Raw genomic sequence first — 24,856 nt, forward strand, 5'->3', positions numbered from 1 at the left:
ACTAAAACAAGAAGTACTCATCCGATTGAAGACTGAAGCAGCTTCCTAGCTATTTCGGACGTCAACAACTTTTTTTTTTTTTAATTATAGAGTAAATAGCCAATTTGGATTCAGTTTTGAAAAAATAGACTTTAACATTTGTTTATGATAAAATAACTTCCAATAAATAGGAAATGAATTCTCTCAATTGTTGAAAAAGATTGAAGAAGTAAAATGTGATCTATAATTTTTTAATATATTCTCTCTTATATTTTTTTTAATTTTATATATAATAATTAATAATAAAAAATTATACTTTACTTTTTTAATTGTTAAAAAATAATTGAGAGGATTCATTTTTCAAAAAATATATTTCATTTGATAAAATACCCTAAACGTTTGGTTAATAGTTAATTTATTTAGTCAACTGTTAATTTATTATAAAATTTTTACTACTCTCTCTCTCTCCACTTTTCAGTTTATTACTATCCCATCATATTACTATTGCAACAGTTTCTATCAACAACCTAATATTGACACTTGTTTCTTCCATCGCAGCTGCTATGACTTTTTTCTCTCTCTCCTACAGCCAACCACAAGCACTACAAAAGGACTTTCACTTTATCTATTGTCGACATGGTCGATTCTACAAAAGGACCTCCACTTCATCGGTAGCCTCGCCTCGTGACTCATCGTCGCCTCTCTCTAATCATCAGACGCTATCGTCATTCTTTGTTGTCACCTTGTGTTTCATCATCTCCGTCTATTCTTTTGAGAAAATTATAGAATAAACTTGATTGAAACTAAATTCTCTAAAACCCACACCTTTTTCATTTTCTATTCTAAAACAACTTTTTTTTCTTTCTTATCAAGTATTTCTCCCTTGTTTTATTATTTTTCATGATCATCTTCAAATTGTTCATTGTTTTCTATTAAAATTTTGGATCAAGATTTATTCTTGGTTTTTCCGTAGCCTACAATTATGAATGTCTAATTTAATAATATCTCACACTACTCTTTATTGTTAGAATTTATTGTGTTTTGTCCCTATTTGATTATTGAATTAGATTTGATAATCTATTATTTAATTATTGTGAAATCAATTTTTGAGATTGTGTTTTATTCTTTTGTTCATTGCTATTTGGGGGTTTTCTAGTTGATTTAGAGGTGATTATTAGGTTAATATTTTACTAATTTTGGTTGATGCATTGGAGAATTGGAGATTGATTAGGTAGTGATGAAAGTAGAAGTGGAGGCAGGGAAAGGATGTACACTAATGTGGATGAAGTGTAACACCCTTATTATCAGAATGTCATGCTTCTGCCTATACCATTTTGATAGTTAGGATATTATGATGACTATGATATACTTAATAATTAAAATATGAGCATTTTTAATCTCAAATCCTTATACTTTTGTTTTAAAAAACCGGAAATACTTTTTCTTAAAAACGTACATACATACATGCAAACTAATTACAACACTTCATATATATATAATATATATATATATATATATATATATATATATATATATATTAAGAACCAGAGTTTCCTAATATAACAACTTATAAACATTAAACATTACAATCACGACTCCTATCCCTCGTTACAAAAATATAATATTAAAGGTGAGGAAAAAAATAATAAATAAGCTAATACAATAATATCATATAAGCAAAATAAACTATTCATGAACTTCTTTGTCCATTTCCTAAAAAGACAAGGTTGTAGGGGGTGAGAACCTAGTCACACGGTCTCATTGTAGGAGTTTCAAAATTGTCATAATAAGATATTTAAAAGAAAACTAGTTTCAACTGCAGTGATCATCGCTCGTCTTATGAATCTTTCTGAAAACCAACAGTTTAACATCCAAAAATTCAAAACCTTTTCAAAAACCATCAATTAATTATCCAAAATTCAAAACTCATATTTTTCTTATAAGAATCTTAAAAGTTACCTAGACATTATGAATGACCAACCTGTTCCAAGCATAGGTTCATTAAGTCTATGCTGAACCGGCTTTTTCATACTCTGCTAAAACTCAAACACAAACCAATCACGGCCTCCGACCCATGACATAATCAATCACGGCCTCCGGCCCATGAAACTTAATCAACACCCAATTCACCACAATCCAATCAATCAGGCACAATCACAAGTAATGAAATTCAAACACAAACAAGAGCACTTATATCAAGTATAGCAATTAACAGTTAAATATAATTATTCACGTAGGCAAACCAAATATAATATGCACACTAAAATAATGTCACATAGATGCATATGATGCATTCCTATCCTAATGGCCATGAGCTCATGTGTCGGTTAAACTGTCATAACCCGACACATCCGGTAGCTAACCCAGACATTGTCTCTCTGTCGTGCATCTCCGTAAGGAATATAATAATTTTGACTTCATCAAGCCGGTCTAAAAATGGTAGTGCCTGCCCTTGAACCTCTCACCAAAGGCAACGCTATCTGGGATGCGTGCTCGGCTACCCTTACAACCAGAGAGAACCACAAAAAAGAGGGATTAACCAAACAGACATTCTTCGAGTTGTCATACTTATCCAGGAAGAATTAGGAACAAGATCCTAACCTTCCACCATGTCTTTGGAGGCGACCTTGCATTTTCAGGAGGAGTAAAGAAGGGGATCCTCTCCTTCCACCATCTCACTTGGGTCGCATTTCTGACATATACAACTGGGATATAGTGTCTATGTACACTCTTGGGATATAGTGCCCGACACACTCTTCAATCTCAATCAAACTCAAATTCATACTCAACTCGATTCATAAACAAAATCAAACCATAAATCTTTATACACATCTTTATTTCGGTTAAAAAATCATTCTTGGTCCATTCACTTTCAAATAACAAAATACATTTAATTCATTTCACACCAAGAATCCCTTTTTTCTCAAATCTTCTTCCTTTAAAACAAATACCACTTTTGCAATATTTTTCAAAACATTCAAAACAACTTCAATCTAAACCAGTTCAATGTTAAACCTCTTTCAAAAGACTCAAAAATCACTTATTCTTAAATTAATCACTTTAAATCAGAATTTATTAATAAAATTCCATGGTAGAGTCTCAAGATTTTAGGGGAGAACAACCAATCTCATTTTTTTAAATGCATTAAAAATCCTTAAAATCGTAGCTTCTTAATTTGAATCAATCAAAATAAAATTTAAACTAGAACTAACTCATTTAAACCAAAACCAACTCATTTAAACAAAAACCAAATCATTTAAATTAAAACCAAATCATTTAAACCAAAATTTTCAAACCAAATTCAAAACCATTCTAAGCTTTAAAATCCCTTTTCAACAACGTTCAAGGCCATACAAATTGAAAACTCCAAAAGCATTTATCTTCAAATTCATTACTTTAATTACTCTAAAATCTTTAAAAGTACTCAAAGCATATCTCTTTTGATAAAACTAATCAAACCAAACTCATTTTTCGTTAACCAAAACTTCCAATCTATTTTCAAAATCATAGATGAATCTTTATTATTGTTATTGTTGAGCTTTAATTTAGTGACAATGTTACGAGTCAGCTGCTATATTGATTATTTGTAGAGTTGCTAATTACTACTTGCAATCGGAATATCAATGACTATTAGAATTAAAGGAAGGGAATAAAATGCACTTTTTTGAACAATTTAAAATGTGAAAATCAGTATCTAGTCGTTTATGCAATGACTTAATTCTCAATTATGGTTTGAAATCCACACTGAGGTGTAAATAGAAAAGAGATGGTAACAACATTCTTATCCATGCTTGGACAAGGAACTTTTTATAGAATATTGTAGGAAAAATTTCAACATTCAGGTGAAATCATATTTCGTCAATTTCATCATGTCCTATCATGTGTGAAGAAATTGTCAAAAAATATAATTAGACCTGTTGACCCTAATTTTGAAAACACACTTAAATATGTTATAGACAATGATAGATATTGGCCATATTTCAAATATTATATTGGAGCTATAGATGGCACGCATATACCAATTCATATTCATCAAGATGAGTACGTGCGATTTATTGGTAGGAAAGAAAATACTATAACAGATGTAATGATTGTGTGTGATTTAAATGTGTTTTACATTTATATGGCTGGTTGAAAAGACTTTGCACATAATACAAGAATTCTTATGAAGGTTGTTCGAACAAAAAAAGTTAAAGTTTTTCCATCCACGAGAAAGTTAGTTGTATCATTTAAGTTTATTTTGAGGTACATTAATTTTCATGCTAATATGTGACTTGATTTTTGTATATATTTTAATGTATTTTGGGTAAATATTACTCAGTTGATACTAGTTATCTAACATTTAAAAAACTTTTAGGACCTTATTATCATACAAAGTATCATATTCTATGATTGAGACTAACACCAAATTTATGAAAAATTCAAGTATTGTCATTCAAGTTTAAGGATAGTAATTGAAAGAACTTTTAGATAGAAGATACTATGAAATATGCCATTATGAGCTAAATTTAAAACCCAACATAATATCATTATTGCATATTTCACTTTTTATAATTTTATAAAAATAATAGATTCTAATGACAAGTATTTTACAAAAATTTAAAAATATTATTCCATTACATATCAATAAAAATTATGGTACTATTATAAATAATAGATCAACAAATGGGTAATAAAAAAAATAAGAAACAATATAAAAAATTAATTATCAGATCAAACGAATGAGTATAATTAATTTTTTTAATTATTATTAATAAATTTTTTTATGATTGAATATTCTTTTAAGTGATTTTATTATTATAAAAATACTTTAATATTTTTGTATTCAAACAATTTCTCTTAAATAAGTACTTTTAAATAAAATATTTAAATATAAAATTATTTTTATTTTTGTAAAAAATCTGTTAAAAAATATTATTAAAAAATGATATTTTTTTTAAAAACTCAACCAAACAATTTCTAATTGACATTTTGTCACTTTTTGTCAAATTTTTAAATTTTTTAAAGACTATTTTAACATTTACATCTTTTAAGATTATTTTTGTCTACCACTAAAATTTGAGGTAATGATTTACAAAAAACACCCACACACAAAAAAGATTATTTATTCAATTAATAAATAGAGAAAATATATAATCTTATCCATGTATCACAAAGACAGCTTACACAATTACAAGATACACTACATATATTGACATATGTGGTATCCTTCCACCTCCACTTTATCATTCTATCATTTCTTTAGCTCTCCAATTCCAAGGTGCGGCTACATGAGGCAGAGAAACTGTCAAGACAACAGCAATAATGTATACATCCCCTAACCCCAGAAACACATTCTCACTGCTATTCCCCTTCCTTCAAAACCCAACCTTTTCCCAGACAGTTCCATCATCTCATCAGCGTTATGTGGTGCAGATGCATAAGCAGAAAACTATAACAATGCATGTGTTGGACAATAGAAGGTGACCAAGTCTTGAACAATGTGGCAGTGGAAAACATAGGCTGCTGTGTGGGTGGTCTGATCACTTTGTACAGAAGAATCTCAACCAAAACCAGACCAACATAACCAACGATAAAACAAAATTGAGCAACTCATAATGAACACAACATTATTCAGCCCAAAATGATGACCTATGCAACTGCAAATCAGAACAAGAACCTATACACTAATCACAAAAGACCAAGAACCACCTCAATCTGTAAACCCATATTCAAGGAAGCGATGGAGCATCAAGTGTACGGCCATGCCAGATAAACGACAAGCATCCCATTCAAATTTTACCATCCATCAGGCACATCAGCAGTTAATGATCCAGACCAACTCTCACAATCTTTTAACTTCTCCAATCAGAGTATTCATTTTTCTCATACTTAGATTTCTGAATCTTCTTGAAAAGGCCATGGCCATGGAAGTAAGTTCCTTAATGCTCCTAGCCTGCTAACATTCTTGGCTGGTTCATGTGGATCAACTCGTATCCGGCCTGTACTCTCAGTCAACCAGGCAATGAAAGCCGGAGATGCCATCAAGTCTGCTAAGGCTTGCTCAGTGTATCTTTGAGTCGACTCAACCCACTGATTCTCTGTGAACATCTCTCGGTTTCCCAGGTTGTGATAGGTTGAGAAATACCCTATTTGCATAGAAGGTGAAGACACGACATGAAACAGACAATGGATCAAACAATCTATCACAACATTCCAGAAGATTTACAGGTTTCAAGTGATAGAATAAACATCTGATGATCTGACTGAAAATCACTACTTTGGAGACTTCCCCAGAGTTTATTAGAGAATCATACAAAGCATGTGCATCCTTTTCTTTCCTCTTTCTTTTTTTCCTCTCGACAGGTGAAAGGAAGGCTTAAGCCCAACGAGAGCAAGGAAATAAAATTAAATGCAACAAAAGCACATAGACTCAACAATGCAAAGCATGTTCATGTGTATGGAAGCTTATTATATACACCATGGATGAAGAATATAACAAGGAGGAAGAGTAATTCTTCCCTCAATTATTTATTGCCACAAATATTTAAGAGAAAAAGCAAGAAAATATAACTAAAAACATGAATGAGATAAGTGACTGGTTGTAAAGTGATGTGGAGTGCGAGTTTCTTCCACCATAGAGGAGGATAGAATAAACGTGCCAAGAATCAAAAGAACAGAAAGTGCAATACTGCAATGCATAAAAACATCCCTTGTATGACAATAATAACATGAAAAAACATGCAGAAGCAACTCATCATAGTTCTCAATTTTAATTTAGTGATTTTCGTACAATTAGTACTGAACTTTTGACAAATTTAACCATTTTCTTTCCCTCTTCAACATTAACCATAATGATCCATAAGAAATTTAACCATTTTCTTTCCGGCACACGGATCTCAAGATGCTTTAATATGCCGCATACATATAAAAGACTTAATTGTTCAAGGTATCTTATGAGCAAGTTAGCTTTGAACAAACAAGTTGGATTTTTCTCAATGGGAAGAAATCTTTTCCAGCTTAGTAAACAATACCTCTCGTGAATTCATCAGTATCAGCTGTTCTACCATTTACTGAACCTTCATTCCTGCTTGAAATGAATGGCCTGTTAACAAGTGGAGAAGGATGCAGGAAATATCTTTTACATCAAGACCAATAAATAAATAATAAATAGAAACCAAAAAGACCAAGAGGAAAAAGATATGAAAACCTCTTTGGAGTGCAGTAGTAACCACAATTGAAGCAAATATAGGAGTGGTATCCAATAAAAATCATTTATCTTAATAATAATAATAAACAAAAGAGAAGTCAAACTTACCATACACTAAGACACTTAACAACAATATAAACAACTGCAAAAGAGGCCAAGGTTCCTTTTGCTAAAGGAGGATCAATAGTGCTCTGACCAAAAAAAGAAAAAAAAGTGAATTCAGAATATACTAAAACATTCTTGCTAACAAGTTCTCTAAGGATACCAAATTAAAAAGTTTACATAGAATAGAAAATTCAAGTGAAATGTAACTATTTTAAGTTTTCTATGTATTAAATGCATTGAAAGAAATAAAAAATTTCTACTTTCATCCTCTTAATCAATGTCCTTAGGGCACTTTTTAGCTAAATCCAAATAGGAAAATGACCAGCATTTCTAAACTAATTGCATGTATCATACAAAAATGGTCAGGCAGCAGAGGTTTTATTTTTTATTTTTTTTGTAGTCAATTTATATTTTCATTTTATCTTTTTATTTTGCCTATGTTTAAAGTATTCTGTAATTTTTATTATTTCCCATCTAAACAATATAGTGAACAATTACAGAAATTGGATTTTTCATATATTGAACATTTAGATTCCATATACTACTTAAAAATATTTATGTGGAAAATTCAAAACAAATATTATAATGGAAAAATAATTACATAAATTGGTAAAATAATGTAAAATAAATTAAAGTCAAAAGGCAAAAGTAAACTTCAAAGCATTCAGTTAAGACAGGGTGAATTTTGATAAGGCTATAGAGTATTCCATTATATCTAAACTCTAATGACACGAATGCAAACCTGAAAAATAAAGGTGGATCCTATGATGCGCATTTCCCACTTCAGTATCACAAACCGAGCAACCCCAGCAGCCTTAGTACCATCTTGTTCTGAAAAAACAAACCTACTAACAACTGAGTAAACTAAAGCAGCTCCAGCCAAGATGATGCTCAGGATTACAAAAATAGCAACCTGTAATAGACAATTGGAAGTGGAATCAGAAAGTGGTGTTCACAGATGAATTACAATTGTAGTGACTAGTGAGGATATTAAAGCGACCTAGCAACTCTCCTAACACTCCCAATTACTCAAATGAATAGACAAGGGACACACTGTCATCCAGCCTATCACCTCCATTTACACTAATCAATAACCAAGTGTAACTAACTAAGTACTCATAACTAGCACATACTAATAAAAACTAGAACATAAACCTAACATAGACAACCTAAGCCAAGCCGTACAGGATGAGGAAAGCGTTGATAAAATGTCTCATAGTCAAGCAATATGGTCAACATTCTGTAGGAGTCATACAGCATGGAGTCACCTTCCTAACCCACTTTCATCTATTGTTGCTGCTGTTGCTGCATAATGCCAATGCCATCAAACTGACCTTGTGGGTCAACTATCCAACGAAGAAGGCAAGAGTAGAATCGGAAGGTTGGTTGGAAGAGTATGGCTAAGATCAGGAAGGGAAAAGGGTTGAGCATTTGAAGAAAGGGTAGAGGACGTCAACAAATAACGTGGCTACCATGTGGGATACACAATAATTTGTTAGTCACATCATCATTTTCCATAGTCGTGTTAGGGAACATATTCATCACATTTGAGGTAGAAAAAAAGGAGAGCCAGAAGCTAATAAAAATTAGCAAGGAACAAAAAATTAAGCCTTATTGATAACATAATTTATTTATTTTCAAGGTTTAAAAATTACAAAATGCTTGATTTTTCGAAAAATATAAAATTACTTGGGATCTAATGAGATCCGATGCCACCAAGGAAAACCGATGGGAAGATCGTCGGAGGGGACCATATTCTTAATCAAAATCGTGGATCTGAATCGGAGGGTGGAATTTCCACCTTTCAACGGTGAGGGCTGATCTGTGTGGCTGGCTCGTTAGAGACTTGGGTATTATGAGGTGCCCAAAGTCCTATATCGTGTAATATGGGATGCTTGATGATGTATTTAAAGGGTTTTTCCCTCTAATAGCTAGCTTTTATAGTGTGGTTTCCTACTTTCTGAGCCTTCCTTGTCGGCACCATATAAAGTGCTACCTAGAGACTGGATTAAGGTGAATATTGAACACTAATAGTCCATAGCCTTGGCTCCATGGAAAGGGATACCTATAAGTTGGATTAAGGTGAATACTGAACTGATAGCCTATGGCCAAATGGCTATCAGTGGGTCAATGGCGATCAAGTGAAGTCGCCATAGACGTCAGGTCTCCCAAAACAGTGTATTGTTAGGAACTTGGTATTAAAGGGTGCCCAAAATCCTACATCGAATAGCATGAGATGCTTGATATTGTATTTAAATAATTAAATAGTGGTTTTTTCCCTTAATAACTAGCTTTTAAAGTATGGTTCTCTACTTTCCTTAGATACTCATTAGAGATCCATAACAAATGAACTGCTATGGTAAAATGGAACATCCATATGTTTTAGGATGGAACTTTATGCACCTCAAATAGTTGAATTACAATGACAGGAAAGATCACTGTAACCAATGAACTGCTGTGGCAAAATGGAACCCGACTGGTAATAATTGGAGCGAACAGCAATGCCAATCCAAGTAGAAGACTAGTAAGAGACCAATCCTGAAGATCTGCAACAAGATTTAATAACATGTATACATACATGAGCACCATCAGAAAATAACATTAAAACAAAAAAGGTGGTTTTATGAGATGGATGGGGCATACCTTCTTCAAGAGCAATTGTAACAGAATCTGGTATTTGACCATCGATCCTGACATCAACATATCTGGTTTCGTAGGGTGACATAACAGCACTCCAGATCCCCTTCTGCACACTCTCCCATTCATCCTTTTGGCACTCACACAATCCAAGTGAAATGTCCCTATCCATTATTAATAAGAAAAGGCAATCTTCATAGATTTTTACAGAAAGTTGAAACCATGTCCATGATAGTGTTTCTATTCCGGGAATGCACCAACAAGGAGGAATGCATTGACAGAAAATAAATATAAACATACTATGTACGTTGAAAGTTATGCACTTATCACCTATGTAGACAAACATGAGTTTGGCTATGTAACTTCTCTGAGATTGCAGCCGAGTGAGCCACAGAAATATGGAACGAACTAGCATAGCTCAGAAGATTCAATCTTGAGATGCCATAGACGGGAACACGCGCACATCTTAAAGTGTTTTGAACACCACCATCATAAGTAGCTGAATGACCAGAAAGGGGGCTAGGGGTGACCTGTAACACCGGCCTTTCAATGCTAATTCCTGCAGGTGTAATGTCTTAGATTTTTTACAATATACATTGAAGAGGAATGGAGAATATAAGAACAAAACAATTAACAATATACAAAAGAAAATTGAACGAAAGAACAAAAACAAAATAATCAATAAATAAATAAATAAGAGAGAAAGAAAGAAAGAAGTGGCTATACATGCATTGTTTCTGTTCATCCAACATAACAGCACAATACTGAAACTACCCATCAACCATGACAAGCTTCATGAAGGTCAAAATAAACATAAAAGACAAAGCTTTTGAAATCCATCTACCATCATGTGCAAAAATTATTCGTCATAGGGACACCAATAACATAAACCAATAAGATCTGAATAAACAACACGATACAACAATGATCATATCCAAGGACTCACCACCACATAACTAACCTCAAACTGCACTTCCCTACAACTAAAACAAAAGCAAAGCAAATAGGAACCCCGTAACACACCTACAGGCCCAATGAGGCAATGAGCTATTAGGAATTCCTTGTGGAGTTAGCAATCGATTCCAACAGGTAAAGTGAAAGTAAGATATGAACTGGGCGCTTGCACTTTGCAGCAGAAATTGAAAAGGGGGAAGCAAACCTAGAGATAATTGATATTGAGAAGCGAGAGAATCAACGAAACAGTAATAAATGAGGGAGTGGGAGTGGAAGGAGGAAGAGGAAGAGGAGAAAATATCTATTTTTGAGACCTGGGAGTGGAGGAGGATTCTGATGATCCCGGGCGACGAAAGAGGGGCAGATGAGGAAGAGAAGTAAGATAGCGGCGGCGGCGACCGCGGCGGAGAAGGAGAACCACCTCATTTTGATGGCCAAATGCAAAGAATCAGACGAATGCAAGTTCTGCAATAATAATAATAATAATAATAATAATATTGGAGAACACTCTCTAGGCTTTAACTTTTATATGTATATCCAGGCATAAATAGTACCTTCTAGAGTATAAAGCTTTCTGGTTTTCTGGGACCCTCCTGGCGCTTTCTGGTTTTCTTAAGCAAGTACAATTGCAAAACTGAATCTTTGAATTTGGTTGTCTTCTCTGATTATTCGCATCTTGCTTAGAGCCAAAGTGGTGGGCCTGCCCATTTTCACTGTTAGATTAGATGATGGGAAATAAAAAGAAAATAGATTTTTCTTTTATGTGTGGTTTAAATGAAAAAAAATTGAATAAAAAAATTAGTTAGATAAAAAAAATAAAAAAATAAAATTATAATAAAATAAAATTATATTAATATATTTATTTATATTATATATAAATTATAATTTAAATTTTTATTTTTTATTAATTAAAAACAAATTAATAATTTTGTCAATATGTTCATATTTTTTCTCTGTTTTCATCTCATTTTTTAGCAGAAAAGAATTTGATGGACTCTATACTATATTTTTCTTTTCTTTTCAGTTTTTTCTTCTAATCCAAACAACAAAAAATCTATCTTTTCATCCTGTTTTTCCCTTCATATTCCCCATATCTAAACAAACAGTTCAGGTCCATTTTTTTTTCCATCTTCTTGCTTACTGCTGAGCATGAATCACTGAATATCCGTTGCCCAAAACTTAACTACCACCAAATTTAATAACTCATGTCATTTACGGTATAAAATTATGATTTATAATATATAATTTGTTAAAAAAAACTTCGCATGTTTGTTATATAAATTATAATTATATAAGATTTAAAATATATATAAAATATGTATTGTGCATTTTTAATAGTGAAATATACGATATATGGTTAGCGAAATATAATATTTAATGTTCATTTTAATATCTATTGATAAAAATACAAATTTAAATCTGATTATGAATTTAAATTGAAATTAGTCAAATTTTGCAACAATATTGTAAATATTAGCTGGAATTAACTGATCTATTATTTTTTAGAAGAATAATATTATATATTATTTAGACCACACTCATAAACCATGATAATCTCTATATTAACTTCATCCATAGAAGTCCACGCACGTCGTGTCATAACTCAAAATTCAATCACCTTTTGTTGTTAAGAACATTCTCAATGATAGTTCTAATTTCAATTTTATTTTGAATTTTAAAAATATTTATGGAATTTTTTAATATTTAGTTTTAATTTATTTAAAATTTTATATTATTTTATCAATATAATTATATAAATAATAAAATTTTATTGATTTTTTATGAAAATAATATTATAATCTAAAATAATATCAGTTTCATTTCATATATCAACTTTAATATAGATTTTAATTATAAATCAATTTACTTTTTTAAAATATACTTTATAAATACTTTATTAGAAATGTTCTAACCCTCTCCTCTTTTTTTTTTTTTTCTCTCTCTCCAAAAAAGCATACAGTATCCAAATGCGAAACGTCTATCAATAATAGAACCTGCAAAGGTTATTTGACTCATTTAAATTTTAACTATGAACTTTGTGGCTGATTTTTTTTTTATATGAAAAAAATATTGATATTTTTGTTAAAAATAAAATTATTTGGTGTAATTATACATAGGTAAATTTTGTAAATGAGAAATCAACACGTAAAAAATGTATTGTAACACGTAGTAATATTCTGACCAACACAACATCTTAGTCAACACGTGGAAAATATGTTGAAACATATGAAAAACATGTTAAATAATTATAACAATAGTTTAATACACTTCAAATATCAATATTCAACCAAAACACTATTTATATTTTCATATTAAAAATAATTTTTGAAACTTTGTGGGTATTTTTTTTAATATTTTTGAAATCAAATTCAAATGTGTAATACTTCATTTAGTCAAACAACATTGATTAATCATACAAGTGTATTTTAATCTCTTAACTAAGAGAGAGATTGAAAAAACCACCGTATAATATTCATGTAGATTACTAGATTAGATTGATTAGAATTTTCCATTAGATAATATGTAGACACTACATTTAACTCTAAATTTTATTTATTTTATTTTGGTTAAGAAAATATATAATCAAGGCCGTGGATCTCAAACACACAGCTTACACAATTACAATATACACTACATATTGAAATGTGTGCTTTCCTTTCCCCTCCAAAATACAACTCAAAAATGCATCTCTAGCTCTGCCATTCCAATAATAATATATACATTCCCAAACCCAGAAACACATTCTCAGCGTCATTCCCCTTCCTTCAAAACCCAACCTTTTCCCAGACAGTTACATCATTTCGTCAACCTTATGTGGTGCAGATGCATGAGCAGCAAGATTGTAAACAATGGAGGTGTTCAACAATAGACGGTGACAGACGGCAACTAAGTTGTGAACATAGTGGTCGCGGAAGATACAGGTGGTTGTGTGGGTAGTTCTTGGTCCATTTGATCACATTGTACAGAAGAATCTCTGTCACACACCCAGACCAACATAACCAACAACTAAATAAAATTGAGCAAGTAAATGCTGAACTATTTCCCTCTATTCAACCCAAAATGATGACTTATGCAGATACAAATTAGAACAAAAACCTGTACACTAATCATAAAATACAAGAATCGCCTCAACCCATGAACCCATCTTCAAAGGGAGTGGTAGAGCATCAACTGTAGAGTAGATAAGAAGTTTCAGAGTATTTTTAGAATCTGGAGACTTCTGCAGTGAGATTAAGGTCATACTGGATTAGAATGTCAAGCATGTTGTACTGGTTTTACCCTCCAGACCAAATCGCACGATCTGTAATTATTCCAATCAAAGTATTTGTTTTGCTCATACTTAGATTTATGACTCTCCTCCAATAGGCCATGGCCATAGAAGAAAGCTCCTTTAATGCTCTTAACTTGTTGACATTCTTGGCTGGTTCATGTGGATCAACTCGTATCCGGTCCGCATTCGCAATAAACCAGGCACTGAAAGCTGGAGATGCTATCAACTCTGCTAAAGCTTGATCAGTGAATTTTCGGGTTGACTCAACCCGCTCATTCTCTGTTAACCTCTTTCTGTTGTTGTAAAAGGTTGAGATATAAACGTGCCCTACATACATAAGAAATGAAGATACAACACAAGAAACAAAAAATGGATCAGACAGCGTATCACAGCTTTGTTATTGCAAGAAAAGCTGTGCTCCAGAAACTTCACAGTTTTTGAGTAATAAATATCTGAATGAAAATCAATAATTTAGACAGACTTCTCCAAGGTTTATTAGAGAACATAATCCGTGCAAAGCATGTACATCTTTTTTTCCTCTTTTCTTCTACTTTCTTTATTGATATAGGTGAATGAAAGGCTTAAACAAAAAATAGAGCATGAAAGCAAAAATGTAACAAAACTACGGAGACACAATAATGCAAAGCATTTCCATATGTGTGAACAGGGGACTCTTGAGAAATCAATTCAATGCAGCAAATGAAGTGATCCAGCATTCAAGTAGCTTTTAATAGTGTCTGTTTAGTACATGCCAAATATTGAAGCACTGAGTGCAATGCATAAAACAGACATTAACATCCCTCACATGACCCATGAGGGATCATCATGCTTGCAGAAGCAACTTATTGCAGTGCCCAACTTTTATAAATAATAAATCATACATTTAGTACTAAACTTTTAACCATTTTCTTTCCGTCTTCTTCAGCATTAACCATGCCGATGATACATAACAATCCTACATACGGATCTCAAAATGCTATATTATGGCACCAGAGCATACATATGAACTATAAACAACTTAATTGCTGTATATATAAAGGTATTTTATGAGAAAAATTAGCTTTCAACCAACAAGTGAGCTTTTCTCAATGGAAAGAAATCTTTTCCAGCTTAGTCAACATGAAAGCATAGCATTTCTTCCCTAAGTTGGAGCATATTGCACATTTTTACTGCTAAATATTCGCTCAATCAGTTCCACGGATTCCATACACTATTGTAAGTAAAATGTTCAATTTCTTTTATTTAATTACTAGTTTACACTTAGTAATTCCCCAAAAATACTTGAAAATATAAAAAATAGAAGCCAAAAAAAAAGTTCTGTTGCAGAATATGTAGAAATCTTATTCAAGAAAGATTAGAGCATGAAACATACCTTCCATGAAGCTGTCACTACCATCTGTTCCTCTATTCCACTGCTGAGGGGGATTACCATTCACTGAACCTTCATGCCTGCTTGAAATCAATGGCCAGTTTACAAGTGGAGAAGTTGAAAATGAAAACGATATCTTTTATCCCCCCCCCCCCCCCCCCAACGCCAAAAAAAAAAATTTCTGCTTTTTTTATAAACGAAAACGAAAAAGGGATGAACACCCAAAAACCAGAGAAAGACAAACACTGTTTTGGACAGGATCCAACTAAAAATCATTTTATGCGATCGAAAAAATGGAGAAAGAGAAGTCAGACTTACCATGTGTGAATACACTTTATAATAAGATAAACAGCTGCAAACGAGACCAAGGCTCCATTTGCCAAAGGCGGATCAGTCGTGCTCTGGCAGAAAAGAAAAAATTGTAAAATCAAAATAAGTAGGAAAATGAACAACAATCTTAAAATAATTGCATGTGTCACTATGTAAGGAACTGGCATCTGGTAAGATGATAGAACAGTAGCCAAAACTGAAGGATGAGATACAATTAGTATGGTTTTCCCTCCCTCAGGTGTATGGCTTCCAACAGATTATTTTACCTACAGTTATTTTAAGGACAATAGAATTTTGTTGTTGTTGTCAATGTATATTTTTGTTTTTCTTTTCTTGTGTGTTTAGGGTACTTTTAAATTTTATTATTTTCATCTGAACCAACATAGTGACTGATTAAAGAAACTTAAGATTTTTCATATATATTGTAATATTGTACATTTAGATTCTATAAACAGCAACATTTGCAAAGTTTATGTGGAAAATTTTTTAAAACAAACATTATAATTGGTGAATAGTTAGATAAATAGGTAAAATAATAAAAGGCAAAAGGAGAAAATAAATTAAGTGCAAGCCACTCTCTTGATGAACAATTACCTATTAGATTAAACAATAAAACAATATATATCAACATAATAGTAAAACTAATATTCTAAAATACTATTAAAACAGTGAAAAGTATATTAAATATTTGAAAACAATATAAAAATAAACTGAAAATCAATAGACGGCTGGTTCACCTAATAAATAGATAATGGAAGGTTAAAAAGCTTTCCCAAAAAGTCGTTAAAAAACTTTCCCAAAAAGTGGTACAGCTTGGTAATATTTTCAAGTGACCGAGTTTCATAGAGATGCTAGACAAAAAAAGCTAGGCTATTAATTCCAGTGAAATGACGAACAAACATTAACATGTTACATACTTTCCGTGAAGAAAATTTGTTCATCTTGTCATGCATCAATAAGAAATTACACAAGGTGACATATTGACATAGCAAAATTTGTCATATACGACAGGGTGAGTTTTGGATAACAACCATAGCGTAGTTCATGTTCTCTAAACTATAATTACATAAATGCAAACCTGAAAAATGAAGGCGGATCCTATGATGCGCATTCCCCATTTCAGTATCACAAACTTAGCGACCCCAGCATGCTTAGTACCATCTTGTTTCGGGAAAACAAATTTCCTAACAATTCTATCACCTAAAGCAGCTCCAGCCAAGATGATGCTCAGTATTACAACAATAGCAACCTGTAAAACCATTATGAGAAATATTTTATGACAAAGAATGTAACATATCACTGATCGACTGTTATTACTGGAATCGGAATGCAGTGTTTTATTGATTAGTTAGAATTATAGTAAGGATATTCAAGAGACCTCTCAACTCTCCCAACATTCCCAATTACTCAAATGACTAGATACTCTTCCCTCTACCCTATCTCATCTGTTTATACTAATCAAGTGATGAGTAGCACTTACTAATGAAAACTAATTCGTATGCTAATGGATCCCTATAATAGACAAGTCATGCCAAGTCATATAGGATGAGGGAGGAATTCACAATATTTGTGATAACCAGAAAAGATGGTCCACCAACATTCAGCAGGCATTATGCAGCATGGAGGATCGACCTTTATTAAGCCACATTGCTGCTGATCCATAATGTGAATGCCAGTGCCATTAGGCTGACCTTGTGGTTCAACTGAGGAAAGAAGGAGGCAAGAGTAGAATGGGAAAGTTGGTTGAAGAGTATGGCTAAGAACAAGGAGGAGGAAAGAGTTGGAGATTTGGGAAAAAGGAAGAGGAGGTCAAAGAAGGAAAGTGATGTTGTGGCTTCCATGTAGTATGTATAAGAAAAATACCATTGATGACTCAATAATTTGACATTGTTTTACTAACTGTAGGAATCAAACTGGTGACATTTAAACAATAAGAGATTAACAGCTGAACAAAATAGAGAGGACCCAAAATTTAAGCCTTCCCAACACCATACTTTATTTAATTTCAAGGTTCATCATTAAAAATTGCCTGAATGTTTTAAAAAAAAAATGTTGCTTGGAAGTTTAAAAACAAAATAATGATAAAAATCAGAATAAATATAACAAAATGAGATCTGTATATTTTAGGAAATAATTTTATACACCTGAAATAGTAGAATTATAATGACAGGAAAGATCACTATAGCCATTGAACTGCTATGGCAACATGGAACCCGACTGCTAATAATTGGAGCCAACAGCAGTGCCAATCCAAGTACAAGACTAATAAGGCACAAATTCTGAATATCTGGAACAATTTTAATAGCATGGACAAATCAGCACCATTAAAAATAGCAATAGTAATAAACAAAACACTAATAATAGAATAACTATTTGCCTTTAATCCTTTTTATGAGATAGAAGGAGCATACCTTCTTCAAGAGCAATTGTAACAGACACTGATGTTTGACCATTAATCCTCACATCAGCGTACCTCTTGTCATATGGTGACATATCGGCACTCCATATGCCCTTCTGCACGCTCTTCCATTCATCCTTTTGGCACTCACACCATCCAAGTGAATTGTCCCTGTACATACTTTATTAATAAGAAAAAGCAATCTTCATAGAATTTTGCAATAAGTTGAATCCAGGAGATGCACCAATGAGGTGGAATGCGATGACAGCAAATAAATATAAATATACTATCACCATGTACATTGATCAAAGCTATACACTCACCTATGCAGACAAACCTGAACTTGGCTATGTAGCCTCTCTGGGATTGCGGCTGAGGGAGCCACAGAAATGTGGAATGAACTAGCATAGCTCAGAAGATTCAATCTTGAGATGCCATAAATGGCAACACGGGCACATCGTAAAGTGTTTTGTACATCAACACCATAAGTAGCTGAATGACCGGAAAGGGGGGCAGGGGTGACCTCTAACACCGGCCTTTCAATGCTAACTCCTGCATTTGTAGTGTCTTTAGATTCTTCACAACATAGGAACGGAAAGTATAAGAACAAAATAACTATTAATATAAAAAGCAATTTGGTTCTAATATTCAGTATATTTGCGAGTTGTGCCTTTTGATTTTGGAGTGGAATACCCATCCCTTCTTCCCCAGAGGACAAAGCCAGCTTTCACCCTGATTCTTTTCTTTCAAGAAAGAAAAAAGAAAAATAAAATAAAACAAAATAACATAAAGCAGAAGTGACTATGTTTCAATCATGTTCTGTTTCTGGTTATCGAACGTAATAACAGAACAGGCATTAATCATGGCAATCCCCAAGAAGGGAAAAAGGTCAAAATAAACAAAAGACAAAGCTTTTGAATTTTGATAGCTAGCTACCATCATCAGCTCCCAAAATCCTTCAACAATCAGACCACAGAAACATACTGAGGCACCAATCACACAAAAACAACACAGATCATACCCAAGACTTGCCGCATAACTAACCTGAAACTTCACTTCCCTACGAGACAGAAAGCAAAGAGAAACACCTTAAAACACGCCCAGGCCCAATAAGCTATTCACTTAGGATTGAATGGTGAATTGACTGAATTCTAGGAATTCATCGTGGAGTTAGCATCTGATTCGAACAGGTTGTACTATATCACCATAATCCCACATCCCACCAACAGTAACAACAACAATTTCTTGTTTTTTTTTTTTTGCCAAATAAAAACAGCCTGAAGTCAAAGAAAATGAAATTGTCTTGAATGTGTTGTTTATAACCCTCGACATTAGTACTATCGAACCTGGGATTTGTATTTTTTTTTTTAGCGGAATTTGAAAAGGGGCAAGATTGCGAGAAACCCTAGGACCTTTTTTTGTGAGAACCCTAGGACCATTTGAATAGCGAGAGAATCAACTAAACTGTAATAAATGAAGTAGAGCATGTGGAAGTGGAAGAGGAGGAAGAGAAAATCCATTTTAGGGACCTGGGAGTTGAGGGGGTTTGTGATGATCCAGATCGACAAGTGAGGGGCTGAAGAAGACGAGGAGAGTGGCGGCCGCAGAGGCGGAGTAGAACCACGTCATCATTATCACAGGGCAATGAATGTGATGAATACAAATCGCGTAGGAGTAATAGTAATATTATTCGGTATTCGGAAACAGGGCCTCTTTTAATTGTTATATGATGATCATGATGAAAAAGTTGACATACACGAATGTCTGAAGTGGCGTGTGCTACCAGATCAGAATGCTTCCTCGGCTTCTAGAAGGTTCGGTTTCCTTAAGTAGGCAGTGCAAGTACAATGCAAAGTGCAGCTTTCTTCTTGGATGGCGCCGACTCATCATATGTTCTTTTATGACTTTATGTTTCTTAGGATTGCGATTCTTTGACTGAAATAATAAATACAGTAACAAGACAAAGATAATGCATTTATTAATGTACGTAGATAAGCCAAATTTACTCTTTAGTCCCTAGTCTATCTCCATTCTCCGGTCCTCCCGCTACCAGCTTTGAGCTTTGTTCTCACTTTCACAAATTTCGCCAACCAATCATGCCTCCCATTAGATGCGATATTTACACATCAAAGAATATGCTGTTTATCCACACATCTCTAAGGTAGCGTTTGTTTGCGAGACAGAGACTAAGAGATAGAGAGACAGAGATCAAGAGACAGAGACAGAGACAGAATTAAGTATTAATATTGTGTTTGGTGTGAAAGTGTACAAGACTGAATTATGTCTCGGTATTGTGTTTGGTTTGAAATAAAAAATAAAGACTAAATATTAAAAATTACTAAAATGCCCTTATTTTCACCCAACAACCCTAACCCCCAAAAACAATTTCATTTTCATCAGCTTCAACCTTAACCCCCTTTCTCCTCTCCTCTACCCTTTCTCCTCTCCTCTTCCGTCAACGAACCCTGGAGCCCGACCCATCGCCGGTGGTACCTCGAAGGGTCAGAACCACGAAGGCGCCTCTCTAGTTCTTGGTTCATCTTCGTGGACCCTCGGTTTGTGAGGCTGCTACTGTATCCACGTCGGTGTGTGTGTGTCGCCACTGTGTCGGAGCTGTGCATCTGGTATCCACTGTTTCTCTGTCAACGGAGTTGGTATGTTTCTTAAACTTTCAAGCTTTCAAAGGTGCTCCTTCCCTCTTCACTGTATGCTGTAAACCCTAACCCTCGGAATTATTTATAATTGTGAATTCGTTTTTAGCTTAGTAATTAGACGAAGATTCTGTAGGGATATGCTCAATTGAGGCTTTAATTAGTTGCATAGTCGTTAATTTGTTGGAATTAGACTGTGGATTAGCTCTGGAGAAACATTGGAGCTGAATTATATGGAACTACTATTTTTTTTCCTGCTAAACAACCAAGTTCTTACTAGGTTGATACTTTAGAATGCTGTAATTAAATGTGGGCACAACTAGGATGGTTCATTCATGTAGATAATTTTGTAGTAGAATTTTTTCATTTCCTATTCCAATGTCTTTTTAAGGGAAGCTGAAATCCTTTTGGTTTTTGCATAAGTTTATTTTGCAGACATTATTAATTGTTCTGTGAAATGCAGGTAGAAGTTGAGGAGTTACGGAAAGAAATTACTGATATCCAAAATCTGGTAAGAAGATGTAAAGCGCCTAACTTTTTGTACATTTGTTTTAGTCTTTAGTTCACTAAAAAGATTCATTGTATGTTGCAATCACAAGAAACAAACACAACTAACAAAATGACCATATATGTTTGGTGTTGTCCGCATCAGTCCTGCATCAAACTGATTGAAATCCATACATTGTTTGTTTCTTAAAACTTTTTTTTGTTTAAAAAAAAAAGAGAGAAGAACAGGTACATTGTTTTGATTCCTACCAAAACAGAGTAGTTTGTAATTTTGCTATGTAAATATTTGTTGATTTTTGTTGTTGTACAATACAATCCACTTTTTGAAGAGCAAGGAATTGCATATTCGCATTCATGGCTTCTTCTTCTTCTTCCTCCTCCTCTTCTTCTTTACCTGAGGTTGGTTTTGTATTTGTTTATTTTTTTTTGTTATATTTTGCCTCCATTTTTCAGTTTTTAGGTAGCATCCATTTTTTGATTTCATATTTTATATGTTGTTAGTTATCTGTTGTTGCCATTTCTGAATTGGTTTCTGTTGAATCATCTTTGGTTGTTTCATATATGAATCTTCGGATATTTTTGGCACCTTGGATGATTAGAACTTTGTAACTGAAAACAAAAAAAAATGTGAAATTTGATTAGAATCAAAAGCATTTTGTTAGTGTAAGTCTGTAACACGCTTAACTTTTTTTGATAAAAGTAACACCAAGGAAGGAGAAGGATCACTTGGAACTTTTGACGAATGACAATTTGACAAGAGGGGAGATACTAAGATAATTGGCCTGTTTTGTCGATAATGGGGTTTTATTGGGAGGAAGATTCTCTCTCTCATTCTGGTAGAGGGTATAAATTCCTTCTAGTATCTCTTTTATGTGTAGTATGTACTAAATTAATAATTTTGAATTACTGTTAAAGGTATAACCTGGATAACAATGGCTTCCACAAGTAGAAGATCTACAAGTGGTACATACGGCAGCGGCAACATAACGGGAAACCGTTTTTGTGAGTGTGGTTTAAGAGCACCGTTACAAGTTTCGAATAGCGTGGCCAACCCGGGTAGAAAGTATTACGCGTGTCCTACAAGGCGATGTGGATGGTTTAGATGGGCAGGTCCAAGTATCCAACATTCTGACGTTGGAGATGATCGATCTTCTCAACTGAACTCTAATTTTAAGACGAGCGAACGAGTGGAAAAACTTCATACTGATGTTGTGTATCTGAAATTTTTAGCATTCCTTCAACTTCTTGTTTCTGTAGTTTGTGTTGTCTTGATCATTGTATTGTTGTGTAAGTTATAGTATGACCTTTGAACTCAAATAGGCAAATGAGAAATTGTAATAACTAGTTTGAGAACATGTTTCTGTAATTTTTTTGATAATTATAAAATGAGGACAGGTTCAACATCTATTTTTCTATTTGTGACTGTGTTCTTTTTACTTGACTACTGCTCTCACATTATATTTTCTTTTTGTTATTCAATACCGTATAAGAAGAATCATATTATACACATTATGTTACATTAAAAGAAATAGATATGAAGCTAAGTTAGAACACAAGAAGAATGAAGACAAAATGGGTCCAATAGTGCAATGAGAAAAAAGAGAAGAAAATGAAATCAAAGCTAACTGGAAGAAGTTTAAAGTAAGTAGCACTGTGATATACATAACCCAAAAATAGTTGGTAACTTTTGTTTAATTATGGATAACCTGGATATGTTGAATCTTTGCATTAGTCATTCAAATAAGATCATGTGCACAACATATGTCCATTTTGAGGAAAAGGTTTATAATGGAAACACATAATTGTTAAATAATTCATTACTGAAGTATCTATCCAAAAACAGAGCAAAAGAAAGGCATTACCAAAGTTATACCATCTTAAACATAACCATGTCCTAAAATCCTAAAACCCTATGGTGAAAAAGTTAACACCCTAAACCAAAGTTAATACCCTAAGCCAAACTTAATAAATTTAACCAGTAGTCAACTTCATATAATGGAACGCACAAGGCCAATCATCTGTGAATCTGACAAGCCCCAGAAGTGTGCATACACATTAGAACTCTCAGCAAACTTCAAAATCGCCCTCACCACCTCGTCATCACCGAATCCAAGCTGTGTGAGCTTCTCGCCAACCTTCCACCTCTCGTTCACACCAACAATGGCATCAGCTATCAGTTGGGCATTCTTTCTTTGCTCAGCCGATGATTGCTGAATCTGATCGGCCATCCTCTCGAGTACGTCAACTTGTTTTCTCTTCCTCCCATATCGCCTTGTGCTTCCCGCACTCGCACCGGCCTCAGAATGTGATGCTTGTCCTTGCATTGCTTGCCCTCCATCGTTGTCTGGATGTGGAGACATCTCAGACTCATCAAATCCAACTGCAGTGTCCTCTGTCTCTTCTTCGTTAACCTGTTCCTCCGCATCAAAGCCACTAACGGCCCCTGCTCCTGTGGCTCTATCCCTGCCAAATATGCCCTCCAGCCGATGAAATAAAGGAAATGGCTTGCCAGGACTGTAGAACTTGGTCGGATGTGCCTGTGAAAATATAAACCAAACTTAACAAATTTTTTACTGAAGTTGCAGTTGAAAAACTAGTTACAATAATGTTTACTGAATAATTTAATGATATACAGAAGCATATCATAATAACAGATATAAAAACTCCTAAAACAATACATGAGAAGTTTATGCAACTTTTAATTAGTAGTCAAAGCTGCTACTCACAAATTTTGAACCTGACCCCATTTCTCTCTTTTCTTTTGTTACCCTTTCCGAATTCATTTAAAACTCCAAAAAAAAGGAGCATTCAAGGAGACTCAAATACAGTTAATTGTGGATCTATCACTAAATAAAACTAAAATATTACTTCATCAGATAAGAGAAAAAGACCACTTGGGCTGGCACAAAGGCTATTAACAATTAACAAGACAGCACAAAATTTGCATGGGCAGCCAGTTAAAGAAACTAAAATAGACCACTCTATGGGCAATCAAACTTCAATCTTTTAAATAGTTCTCAATGTTAATTCTAATTAATCATGAATCAACATTAACAACCACCTTCAAGCAAATAATTCAATAACAACTGATTCGGCATAAACAAATAAATTCAGAATTTAGCCACAACTCAACCAGTAATAGTCACAGCTTCAAACCAAAATCAGTCTCATCAGTTAATTACTTACAATAACAAAACCAAACACAGTCACAGCCATTATCCAAATGCAATTCATCAATTACCAATACAACAACATTTCAATAACTAACTAATGATATCTCAATTTAGTAATTAATAGCAAATTAATCACCATTTACAACTACATCTAATTTCATTCATAACTGATCATTCAGTCATCCTAATAATCATATAAATTATTTGTAGTTACCCACTTGACTTCCATGGCTCAGACGCAATGATATTCCTGAAACACACTCACCTTCAACCATGCATCAAGGACATCTTTG

General features: G+C 33.4%; 3 protein-coding genes across 9 annotated transcripts; 1 reads left to right on the top strand and 2 right to left on the bottom strand.

Annotated features, from left to right (window-relative positions):
- Positions 1 to 5,068: 5,068 nt before the first annotated feature.
- On the bottom strand, positions 5,069 to 11,532 carry LOC130936751 (uncharacterized). Of its 7 annotated transcripts, none has more exons than XM_057866896.1 (10): positions 11,419 to 11,532; positions 11,179 to 11,329; positions 10,934 to 10,957; positions 10,241 to 10,469; positions 9,917 to 10,074; positions 9,677 to 9,819; positions 8,016 to 8,186; positions 7,277 to 7,359; positions 6,993 to 7,045; positions 5,069 to 6,107 (listed from the first exon to the last, which is right to left on the bottom strand). In XM_057866896.1, exons 2-10 carry the CDS (start codon positions 11,288 to 11,290, stop codon positions 5,851 to 5,853), a joined length of 1,230 nt encoding a protein of 409 aa, XP_057722879.1. In that variant the 5' UTR covers positions 11,291 to 11,329; positions 11,419 to 11,532; the 3' UTR covers positions 5,069 to 5,850. The 7 variants fall into 7 exon arrangements, with proteins under 7 accessions (XP_057722879.1, XP_057722876.1, XP_057722877.1 ...); XM_057866893.1 differs by having other exon boundaries at positions 6,993 to 7,063; positions 11,419 to 11,531; XM_057866894.1 differs by lacking the exon at positions 11,419 to 11,532 and having other exon boundaries at positions 6,993 to 7,063; positions 11,179 to 11,387.
- A 1,871-nt stretch (positions 11,533 to 13,403) lies between these two features.
- On the bottom strand, positions 13,404 to 19,989 carry LOC130935722 (uncharacterized). Its single transcript, XM_057865597.1, has 8 exons — positions 19,762 to 19,989; positions 18,556 to 18,784; positions 18,246 to 18,403; positions 17,979 to 18,121; positions 16,913 to 17,083; positions 15,823 to 15,905; positions 15,508 to 15,584; positions 13,404 to 14,462 (listed from the first exon to the last, which is right to left on the bottom strand). Exons 1-8 carry the CDS (start codon positions 19,862 to 19,864, stop codon positions 14,140 to 14,142), a joined length of 1,287 nt encoding a protein of 428 aa, XP_057721580.1. The 5' UTR covers positions 19,865 to 19,989; the 3' UTR covers positions 13,404 to 14,139.
- Positions 19,990 to 22,322: 2,333 nt separating this feature from the next.
- LOC130934437 (uncharacterized) lies at positions 22,323 to 22,688 on the top strand. Its single transcript, XM_057864010.1, has one exon. It carries the CDS (start codon positions 22,323 to 22,325, stop codon positions 22,686 to 22,688), a length of 366 nt encoding a protein of 121 aa, XP_057719993.1.
- The last annotated feature ends 2,168 nt before the right edge of the window (positions 22,689 to 24,856 follow it).

This window comes from Arachis stenosperma, chromosome 6 (genome assembly GCF_014773155.1).
Source record: "Arachis stenosperma cultivar V10309 chromosome 6, arast.V10309.gnm1.PFL2, whole genome shotgun sequence".
In the NCBI taxonomy this organism is placed as follows: Eukaryota; Viridiplantae; Streptophyta; class Magnoliopsida; order Fabales; family Fabaceae; genus Arachis; species Arachis stenosperma.